This window comes from Doryrhamphus excisus, linkage group LG20 (genome assembly GCF_037039965.1).
Source record: "Doryrhamphus excisus strain RoL-2023G ecotype Guam linkage group LG20, RoL_Dexc_Guam_v1.1, whole genome shotgun sequence".
Lineage (NCBI taxonomy): Eukaryota > Metazoa > Chordata > Actinopteri > Syngnathiformes > Syngnathidae > Doryrhamphus > Doryrhamphus excisus.
In genome coordinates this window covers 7,032,373-7,044,396 of record NC_136376.1, presented here as the reverse complement: position 1 = coordinate 7,044,396, position 12,024 = coordinate 7,032,373, and the positions used below count along the sequence as shown (strand labels likewise).

Below are 12,024 nucleotides of genomic sequence, written 5' to 3'. Positions count from 1 at the left end.
GGCACGCTGCATTTAGTGACACCTCTCAAGATGAACTTCAGGTTCGGGTGTGGTGCTTTTTCTTTGGCTTTTTTTGTAACACCCAGTCATGTTATGAGAAAAGGAAGCATATTGACAGCGCGACATGATGGGTCACAAACTCCAGCTGTGCCATGTTGTGTAAAAGAATCAATAAGAAGGCTATAACACATAGCAGGCCTTGTTAGAAGTAATTCCTGTAACATCGTGCCAACAATGAACAGACACTTGGCTTTAAAGAAAGGAAAACTCCCTTCCAACCATAAAATGTTGAGCAGAACCAGGATGAGCAGATGCCTTATTTCAGATTTACTGAAAATAAAAAAAAAACTTTTTTTTGTCTCAAAGCTCCTGTTAGACTCATCTAGTCCTCAAATCCAAAGAGATCTGCTTTGGAAATCATGGAGATTTAGGAAGTCTTTTTCATATCAGGACAGACTTTCCGACTAACAGACGACACAAAGGTACCAAAAGTGGAGCATTAGAGATACTATCCTCATCATCATGTTTGAAATAGCCAAACAATTCTCATTTTAAATGTCTTCGAGGATCTAAACCGAGAATCGTTCATTTAGTCCAGATTGTGTGCCACTCGAAGTTTTATGGCGCACTAAAAAGATGGAATGTTTTCTCTTTGGCTTAAAGTTTAAAAAAAAAATCAAAGAAAGTTGAGATGGGGGGCTGTCCAAGCCTGGATTGTCATGGTCCTACAACTACAAAAACACTACAGTGCATTTATTTAATTACACCCTGTAGACACAATGTGGGCAGGCTCAATCAAGGTCAAAGTCTTGTATGATTTTTCCCAACCTTGACAACCACTTGTTTCCATGTGTAGGTGGAATTGCATCCTATACATATTTATTTGAACAATTTAATGACATAATTCAGGGAATGTGGTAAAAACAACAAGTTGAGCCTTAAAAAGTCAGTTCGTTATGTATTACCCAGGCTATCATCCTCCACTGTCTGATTCGTGCCCCATGCCCCACGGTTCGGCTCTCAGGGATCACAGTGCGGGACTGTGCGGGTACCGAGGCCTGAGCTACCCGGAGCATCCTCCCCCGGAGAGGTGGAGGATCACCCCTCATGCGCCTCCTTCTATCCACTTGCAGGGAGATTTGTACCGTCATTGTGGCCCCTTCCCGGAGACCACCATATCTGATCCCAGTCGGGGCTGTTTTGTGTACGGACGAACCGGCCTCAGCAACCCGGAACCGGGTTTGAATCAACATGTACTCGCTCCGCAGTTACCGGAGAGATTGACAACGCTCGGCCCGGATTCGCGTGCCTTCCCCTGGGTAGGAACCAAGGGATCACTGCAACAAAACGCGGAGGTGTCACCGGGGAGACAGCGAGGGAAACTGTGCGGTCCAGCCGCGTGTATGAGGGGGGACCACGGGGAGAGCAGCGAGGCCGGGAATGAGGACAAGGTGGAGGCGTATTCCTGCAGCAGAACCACGGGAGGGTTCGGTCACAGCCCGAGTGAGTGGAAGGAATAAATATTTTATAACATTACTTCATAAATGACACAAAAAAAGGTGGGGACCTTTGGAGTAACTTTTTATGGTCATCATATTTGTACATGAAACATTATTGCGTCTAAATGGCTCAATAAAACGAATTGGGGGCTCAGTGGGGGTCATTACAGCAATTAATAAATCCACACAATGAGGTCCTAACTGTACAGAGTGGATGTTTGGTGAAAGAAAATACTTTTATACAACTAAAAGAGCTGAAAAATATAATTTCTTCAATGAATTACATGTGGAAATTTACTCAAGTTAAAGCATAATTTCAATATATTTAAAAAAAGGTCAATACTGCAAGGTAAATTTTTTTTTAATATATAGATATAATATGCTTTACTAAGCCAAAGACAAAAACAAATACATTTTATTTCAGGCTATCATAAGGTCCATGTAATATTTCAAGTTAATTAAACACAATTAAAAAAAACGCTTATACTATATTAGGAAAGCAGGAAGTGAACAAATGTAACATACAATAAGATCCTAACTGTACAGAGTGGATGTTTGGTGAAAGAAAATACTTTTATACAACTAAAAGAGCTGAAAATAATCATTTCTTCAATGAATTAAATGTGGAAATTTACTCAAGTTAAAACATTATTTCAATATATTTAAAAAAAAAGGTCAATACTGCAAGGTAATTATTTTTTTCTATATATAATATTCTTTACTAAGACATAGACAAAAACAAATAAATTTTATTTCAGGCTATCATAAGGTCCATGTAATATTTCAAGTAAATTAAACACAATAAAAAAAATATTAGGAAAGCAGGAAGTGAACAAATGTAACAGTTACTGATTGTAAAAGTACCAGATGGAGGGGTAGGATTTAATAAGCTTTGCTTCTTCCTACTCCTTTTGGACATGTGGAACTGTGAACTGATTATGTGATGCATTCAATTGTAATCTGATGCATGTTCAAATGAAATAATACCATTACCATTACCATTATTTAAGTAAAAATTAATTAAAAACAGAATATTTTTTAATATTACAGATTGTAAGGATCATGTTTTGGTGTAGGCTATATAAGGCAACAATGGTTTTGCATTAAAAGTCAGTCATGTCCCACTGTGGACTCACTTTAATGTGACCTATAAAGACTAAATGCTGTGTATGTGTCCAAATATTGTGTTATCATATTGTTTTAACGCCACAGGAAGAAGTAAGAAGCGTTGTCCTTACTCCAAGCAGCAGATCAGAGAGCTGGAGAAGGAGTTCCTCCTCAACATCTACATCAACAAGCAGAGACGTTTGCAGCTGTCTCATCTCCTGCACCTCACTGACCGGTATGTGCGTATAACACAAGGCATGCATTTCCATATACAAGCTGCTGAGAAGCTCATTTCGAAAGTTGTTTGTATGCAAACTTGCAGATTATTGCAGATGAAATTGCTTTTTTTTTTAATACGCAAAAGGTTTCTTGTCTTCTTGTATTGGCACATAAATATGAATAGTAGGCATATTGCTGTTTGTATTGTATTCATCAGCATGATGTCTTGTGATGTTTATTATCTGACACCAAATCTAAATCTTTGAACACTGACATTTGCTTGGCATGTGAGGACACAGACGTAAAAAAAAAAAATTCCACATTAAAACGGCTGTCTTATTTTCAAGTCAGATTGATGATTTTGTTTGTTTGCAGCCCAGAGCTAAATGAGTGTGTGCTTGTGTTGCCGTGCAGGCAGGTGAAGATCTGGTTCCAGAACAGAAGGATGAAGGCAAAGAAGCTGGAGAGAAAACGAGTGCAGTACTGCAATGGATTTGAACCGTATGCTCTCATGGAAAAATGATGACCGAGACTGGTAATATGCAGGAGCTGGTTAGTAATTATGTGCCTGCAGTCAAACCGCTAAATTCGGATGCGGAGGCCGTACAATTCGGGGTTGGACCAACATTTCTGAAATACTGTCAGGCACGGCATCACGTGAGACGTCAGGCTGCCGCACAGCAGTAAATCCAAATGTTCCAAAACCAAAAACACATTTGGTTTGAATGCATTCTTAAAATAATTTATTCAGTGTTTACGATGTATTTTTTTATGTAAACATATATTATAATACTAATACTGCCTTGCATTTGGTCACAAGCACACTCTTTGCTCAGTTGTTCAATAAAGTTGAGCATACATTTTCATAGAATCCGCATTAATGCAAGGCAGGGGTGTCAAAACTTCTAGTGGGGGTCGCATACACAAAATTCGGACCAGCTTAATGTTGGTGAACAAAACACAGCTTTGTGTTATTAACTAAAAGCTAACACATGTCATTATTTTTACAATATGTTAAGGGCCAATAAAAAAATGCCCCCCTCCAGCCACACTTTGGACAGCCCTGGATAGAATACTTTACTACTTCACAGAAAAGCATTAAGGACACTCTGGGAAATTATATAAATGTCTGTCTTTTAATACATTAAATATATTTAACACTCATTGTTTGGGCTGTGTCGTGTCTTAATAAATCCAAAGAGACAAAGAAAAAATCCCAAATATTTAAATGTATTTATTACTTTGAGGGATGTCCGATAATTATCGGCGCAATATCAGCATAAAAATGCAATATTGGCATCAGATTTTTTCTGTACACAATATGCTGTACACAACACATTCATTAAAGGGCATTAAAGGAAGAAATAAAGTGAAGAAACAAGGGTGGTCTAATACTTTTTTCCCATGACTTTATGTATCCAGTCCACTACAGGATATATTATATGTCATGTTACACATATAAGTATCGTCTGACATCGGTATCGGAAATTGAGAGTTGGACAATGTCAGCATATAGGTTTTCTGCAAAAAAAAGCCAATATGGGACATTGCTAATGATTTTTCATGATATAGCAGCTTAAATTTAAGGACGCTGAACATGTTAAAACTTACTGCACGATACATTTGACCTGTTAAAAAAAAAACGCTTAAACTATATTAGGAAAGCAGGAAGTGAACAAATGTAACACACAATAAGATCCACACAATAAGATCCTAACTGTACAGAGTGGATGTTTGGTGAAAGAAAATACTTTTATACAACTAAAAGAGCTGAAAATAATCATTTCTTCAATGAATTAAATGTGGAAATTTACTCAAGTTAAAACATAATTTTAATATATTAAAAAAGGTCAATACGTTAAAACTTACTGCACGATACATTTGACCTGATGGCCTCGATTTTTCTGTTTGATTTCTCCTTCACGTGCATAACTAGAAGATTTGAAAGAAAACACATTTGCATACACTGGAATACAAATAGTGAAAATGCCAAAGTACAAATTGAACTAAAACATTAAATTATTGCCTAATGTTGCCAAACTACGTTTCTTTAAGGATGTTCTGGAGCCAACAACAAAACAACTTCTCCTCATTGTGTGTGTGTGTGTGTCTTTGTGTCTATTCCACAACAGCAACAGAGTCCAAGTCTGAAACTTGAACCGCACAGCCACCATTTCCTACACCTAATCACTTTTATTGGCGCAATACACCCTCACACTCTGTGTCTGCTCCTGACACACACACACACACACACTTACACACACACACACACTTACACACACATGAAAGAGGAGATTGTGTTTCAAATGAGCGGCAATAAAGTGCAGGAGCAGCCTGTTCATCTGTGTGGGCCAACACTGATACACTTTATTGTGCATTACTGGCTCATTGTCATTGGTCAACCTTAAACTATTTAAAAAGAAATCAGCGGTCTTAGTTGTCTGAAGTGGACGTGATAAGGTTTCTATTTGAGATAAGAGCCATATTTGCATATAGCAATATTGCGATAGCAGCATATGTGATTAAAACATGCCTATCAGGTCACATTGGTGTATGACTTATTTCTCTGCCGCATATAGATGACGCGGGGAGGTCATCAAGGACAGTAGTGACACCGGCTCAGATGGAAGGTCTGGCCAGCAGACACGAGTTTGCCTTTTGTCTGCCTAAGGTGGCAGATCTTGGATTTTTTGGGGGGAGAGAAGAAGAAGGACAGGATTAGAAACGAGCAGATCGAAGGAACGGCCCAAGTTAGACGTCTGCATGGGAGACAAGGTCAGAGAGGCCAGACTGAGACGGTGTGGCCATGTAAGGAGGAGGGATTGGTTGATTATATTGGTAGAAGGATGCCGGGAATGGGGGCTGTCACGGAGGAGGAGAAGGGAGGTGGTTTACGGAGGATGGGAACCTGATGCAAATGTGGCAGCCACTAATGAGACAAGCCCAAACTACTGTGCTGTGAAGCAGTTATATTGTTTTCTATAAAGACGCCGAATTTTGTCATATTATTGAATACCGATTAGAATTATACTTCTAAGGATCAGAATTAATTATCCTAAATGTATTAGGTTTGACTGTTGGCATGGTTGCCATAGTAACAATAATACAGTGGAAGCTCCAAGGTCAAACAAAATCCTTTCAAAGATGCTGTAAGTAAGTAAATGTAAGTAGCAATGATCTGTTCCAGGGTCAAACTGCACCTATCATACTACCTTTATTGCCATTCCAATACATTCATTAAAAACGTAATATTGATCCGTAAATGGGCGGCACGGCGGTCTAGTGGTTAGCGCGCAGACCTCACAGCTAGGAGACAAGGGTTCAATTCCACCCTCGGCCATCTCTGTGTGGAGTTTGCATGTTCTCCCCGTGCATGCGTGGGTTTTCTCCGGGTACTCCGGTTTCCTCCCACATTCCAAAAACATGCTAGGTTAATTGGTGACTCCAAATTGTCCATAGGTATGAATGTGAGTGTGAATGGTTGTTTGTCTATATGTGCCCTGTGATTGGCTGGCGACCAGTCCAGGATGTACCCCGCCTCTCACCTGAAGACAGCTGGGATAGCCTCCAGCACCCCCGCGACCCTTGTGAGAAAAAACACACTTTATTACAGAAACAAAACGGGCTAATCTCAGCCGAACCACGGCAAAACAAGTCAGGTTGTTGATCCTGCGAAAGAGACAGTAATAATGCAGTTTAGTGGTCTTATTGATATGAAAACTGTTGCTACTGTTTCAATTAATTCTTGTATTTAGTGTTTTATTATGTGTCCTGTGTATAATGTGAGTGTAGGATCTGAGTTCCACCAAAACTTGACGTACTTCCCAGAGAAACGGAACTCGTATGTAAACCGGGGACAACCTGTGGTAGTAAATTTAATTCTCTTTAAATGAATTTCTATTTCTGGTTATCCCTAGATGTATTGTCACACTTTTTCCAAAAGAAAAAGCACACCGTTTAGAGGTATTTGACTTAAGATAATACTAACATCACAACTAAGCTAGCACTGCTGCTTATTCATTCATTTTCTACCGCTTATCCTCATGAGGGTCGCGGGGGTGCTGGAGCCTATCCCAGCTGTCTTTGGGCGAGAGGTGGGGTACACCCTGGACTGGTCGCCAGCCAATCACAGGGCACATATAGACAAACAACCATTCACACTCACATTTGGAGTCGCCAATTAACCTGGCATGTTTTTGGAATGTGGGAGGAAACCGGAGTACCCAGAGAAAACCCACGCATGCACGGAGAGAACATGCAAACTCCACACAGAGATGGCAGAGGAATTGAATTGAATTCTCCTAGCTGTGAGGTCTGCGCGCTAACCACTCGACCGCCGTGCAGCCCACTACTGCTCATAATAATAGTATTTAAAATGTACTACCACTGATGGTACTGTGACAGCTTTAAAAAATGAAAGGTAATCAACTCTAACCCTGACATATCTTCCTCTGTGGTGATGGAGCAGCTGCAGGTTTCTCTGTGACAGCGCCACCTGGAGGCAGCAGAGTAGCTGTTAGCCCTCCTGGGTGCACCCGAGCCAAACAACAATTTTAGGAGCTGATTAATGTGTTCCTCTCTTTAATCTCAGACCTTCTGCCGGGGTTTATTCTGGCCCGATAAAGCACTGAGGACATTTAGGAGGTGAAATACGGCCGCTCTGAAGTGTTGGCTGCATGCAAGCTGCTAAATACGCGTGTTTGTTTTTTTTTAAGTCTGCAGCCGGAAAACTTGTGGTTATATCCAATACATTTATAAGAATGTGCAGGGTGCAGGACAGGTGTGCATGTTATGAGATTTTGGGTCACACTGTGACACTTTATACTCCAGTCAATAGGGGGCGCCGTTACAGCTGTATGTCATTTCAAATTCTCATTAAGTACAACCTTATAGACCAGGGGTCAGGAACCTTTTTGGCTAAGAGAGCCATGAAGGCCAGATATTTTAAAATGTGTATCTGTGAGAGCCATATACATTTTTTAAAACATTGAATGCAATAAAATGTGTGCATTTTTATGTAAGACCAACAGTTTTAGATATAATGGGCTCTAATTACGTAGACCAGGCACACTACCCCACGCCAATGGGGTGTGGCCAGCACACTTTCGTGAGCAGCGCAGTATCTAATAATAAATCAAATACTTGTTGCCATTAATACAACTTCTGCTGCTGCATAATTTTGCACCATACTCAGTATATTTCATTCTTTTGGCCATCTTTGCCAGAAGGCTTGGTTCTGCAGCTTTAGCTAGGTGACTATTTGACTAAAGGAGAAAAGTTTATATTTACATGTTGACATCTCAATGACCGAGGTAGACTACCGCATTACCCAGTAATAATCAAGTTTTGGTGTTTGACCTGGAAAATATCAGGAAAGATAGATATGATTGGCCGTATTGCAGCAGAATATAGATGGACGAATTAAAATGCATAAAAAAGTTGTTGATTTTTAATATTATTTTTAACAGTCATTGTGATGTTTACTTTAAAATGTTAGCAAAAATAAATTTTTATTGTGGTAAGAAATGCTTGAGAGCCAGATACAGTCATCAAAAGAGCCCTACCTGGCTCCCGAGCCATAGGTTCCCTACCTCTGTTATAGACTGATTTTAAAAAATATGCGTTGGACAATTTAGTAATGAGTATATTTGAAATCCTGTCGACACTTGATGTATATATTTAAGTTACACTAAGAAAATAGCCATTATATTGTGAATTAATAGAAGTAAACAGATTTTACATTTAAAATAAAATTCAAGTAAACATACCAAACATGTAATTATGGAGTGAATATTTCATAAACACAATGTATAGGGGAAATTGAGTTGGAAATATGTTTAAATGTCAAAAAAAATCTTCTTATGGTGAAGGAATGTGCAAAAAAATATCAAGGCCACATGCAAAGCTATATGAATCTTAAAATGAAAGCACATTAAGTCAACCATTTTCATTGCTATATTTGGGTTTAAATTGCTTTTTATAGACATTATATTGGACAAGAAGATGAATGTGTTCATGGAAAAGCAGGGAATAATAATAATATAGAATATAAATACAATGGAGGATTTTGTTGGTCATTTGTATGTAAAAATAAAAAAAAATGTTTTTTCACCCATTACCAAAAATGCTGGTCATTCACTTTTTCTTAATGAAAAGGCAACATTGAAATGTACTTGTATGAATTTTGATACGCACACACGCGCACGCACACGCAGGCAAGCACACACGTGCGCGCGCACACACAGATACTTGTTAGTGGGCTTGTAAATGTCTCTGCTATTTCATTCAGCCTGTAAAACAGTTTTTTTTTCTGCAACATCTTGCACGTCCATCTGGCATATGAGGCCTCCTATCACATTTGTGAGCACAAAAGAATGATTTGATTTATTTGCTCGGCCGGGTAAATACAGTGCAACCATGTGATCCCCAGCATAACCAATAGGCAGCTGAGGAGAAGGTACGGGCAGGAAAAAAATTACTACCATTTTAGGGGAGGATGGAAGCCACTATACTGACCCATCTAAGGTTTTACAGTCGCCTTTAAGTGTCTTTTTTATTGAAATAATAAAATAAACATGTCGCTAACAAATTATTATTCCATGATGGGGCTGCAGACCGAGGAGGCGTACGGTGCACATTTCCTCACCGCGGGCTTGCAGGCGTCGACGGCGGGCTGCGCAAAGCCATCCCGTGGCGCGGAGGAGGAGGGGACCCCCGGCTCACACATTCCGGATTTTACCCATTTCCCCAACAAACCGACGAGCTTAAACGGCTTCTCTCCTTGGACTAACACTCCTCCCGCTCCCTCGCCTTCTTCCCCGCCGCTGCAGGCCGCCCCGGGCGCCCCCATCCCGGGGCTTTTCCATCCACATCACCTCCTCAGCCACCACCAGCAGCACCTCCAGCCCCAGCAGCCCTACTACGCCCCGCAACCGCACGCCGATCACCTCGCCTCGGCCTCGGAGAGCAGATTCGTCCGCTGCTGGGAAGGCCCTACTTCCACCTCGGAGGGCAGCTTCCCCGGGTGCCTCCCGGCTGCTCAGGGCTGCCCCTCCAACCCGAGCACAAGGTTCGAGGCTGTAAAGCCGGAGAGCTCGCCGCCCTCGCACGGGAGTCCCGGAGAGGACTCCAGCTTCGCCAGCCCGGGCGAGGTGGTCCTCGAGCGGCTGGGAACCGCCGAGGAGCTGCGGAGGAAGCCGGAACCCAAAAAGGAGGATGACGACGAGAAGAGGAAAGCCCAACCGGCTGATCCAGGTAAAGATGCAAGTTCGGAACCATGAAATTCCATGCAAGTGGCAGGCCTGAGTGCATGAGTGTGTGTGTGTGTGTGTGTGTTTGAGTGCAAGAATGTGACCATATGCAAGTAAGTGTGTGAGACTTTTATTGGCCTATAAATGTCCTCTAGGCCTAAACGACAATGTATAAAACTTTATTGTCCATTAAAATAATTAGAAGGACTTTGCTGTTATTTAGCCATTTGCGACTTCAGCGCCAACACAGGTATGTTTACTCTGCACATTAAAAACCTTTTAACACACACACACACACACACACACACACATTATTAGGTACACTTGCACGTCCCAGCATGTATAATTCTTCCTTTACATAACATAATAATGCTCTTTAGTTTGAATTAATGGTGCTGTAGTTTACATACTGCATCATAACTGTTTATAATATTTTGGTTGATGCAATGCACTTCAAAAGTCAGCATTATCATCTTTGTGTATGCACCTTGGGGGCAGGGGGGGTCATTAAGAAGTGTCCAGTGAGTTTTTATTATGGTTTATGAATATTGAACTACAACGGCAAGCTTTTAACAGTATAAAACAAATATAATAGGTGCCAAAATATGTAAAAAAAAATTACACTGCAGGCCTTAAAAATAATGGGATGGGATAAATATATAGAGTATGAATATAGAAATTAAATAAAATATTGTAATAATACTGCCCACTGAAATACATAAAATAAAAATGCAATACACATTAGTTATTAGGAGTATTATAAGTGAGATGTCAGATGTGCATGTTAAGTGACCGCACAAAAAGAATGAAATGTCAAGCTCGTCAGTGCTAAATTAAAATAAAAAGTGTGTGTGTGTGTGTGTGTGTGTGTGTGTGTGTGAGGGAGGGTGTGGAAGGGTGCATTAAAAATAGCAAGCACCTCCAGTTAGCTGGTGGTGGTAGAGTGTGAAACAAGAGCCACATACTTGTTGCTCTCTCCTGGCTTGCTGGAGGTCCACATGCAGTATTTTTACACCATCTTTTCCAAGAGGCCAATAAAACATTGCTAGTGAGCGTTTTGGATATCTCTCCCCAAGTGCACTTTTTTTTTAACAATGAAGCCGAGCACTGCCAGAATCCTTCAGATTTACTAGTGACTATAACGCTACTTCCTAAGAAAAACCTGACAAGATGTTTTGGACCGGGAAGCAAAGGACGGCTAAAAAACAAAAGTTTGAGCAACATAAAAATAAATAGATTGAACACAGATAATGTTTCCGTATCTACACTCAAAAGCCAAAACATCATAAAACGTCTTCCCGGGAATGTTTTCCCGTGGCAGGATCGTATTGAGGGAATGTAAATGTTTTGGTGAGCGTCTCCAAGTGACCGTGAGTCTTTTCATGCTGCAGAGAACCCCTCGGCCAGCTGGATCCACGCCAAATCCACCCGCAAGAAAAGGTGCCCGTACACCAAGCACCAGACCTTGGAGCTGGAGAAGGAGTTCCTCTATAATATGTATCTGACACGGGACCGCCGCTTGGAGGTGGCGAGACTCTTGAACCTGACCGAGCGACAGGTCAAAATCTGGTTCCAGAACAGACGCATGAAGATGAAGAAGCTGATGATCCGGGAGAGAAGGAGCATCAGTGAATAGTGGACTTCCATGATGGCCTGGGGTTGGTTGGGTACTGCTGGGAGGCACCTTTACGAGGTAAAGGGACATAAGCTGGTGTTGGTCTCTCTGGAGGAGATCTTCTCAAAAAAAAAAAAAAAAGGAACATTTTTGGGATTTTTTTTTGTCAAATCCTCCCTGTGCAAGCTGAAGAGACATTAGCTTGACTTTTAAGTACAAGTAACAATAAGAACTGCAAAGACACGCTAGCTGTTTTACATGCACTGTGTGTGCCAAACATCCACACTACTTGAGTCCACATGAATGCAAACCACGTTTTCTGCCTCGTCGTCAC

General features: G+C 40.9%; 1 protein-coding gene across 1 annotated transcript; it reads left to right on the top strand.

Annotated features, from left to right (window-relative positions):
* Positions 1-9,280: 9,280 nt before the first annotated feature.
* On the top strand, positions 9,281-11,711 carry LOC131108211 (homeobox protein Hox-D9b-like). The gene is made up of 2 exons (XM_058059075.2): positions 9,281-10,079; positions 11,467-11,711. The coding sequence occupies exons 1-2, from the start codon at positions 9,401-9,403 to the stop codon at positions 11,709-11,711; spliced, it is 924 nt and encodes a 307-aa protein (XP_057915058.2). The 5' UTR covers positions 9,281-9,400.
* Positions 11,712-12,024: the final 313 nt, after the last annotated feature.

Coding starts and splice junctions, on each gene's coding strand:
- LOC131108211 (XM_058059075.2), top strand. CDS start 9,401: ATGTCGCTAACAAATTATTATTCCATGATGGGGCTGCAGACCGAGGAG. Junction 10,080..11,466: donor AGCCCAACCGGCTGATCCAG/GTAAAGATGCAA, acceptor TTCATGCTGCAG/AGAACCCCTCGGCCAGCTGG.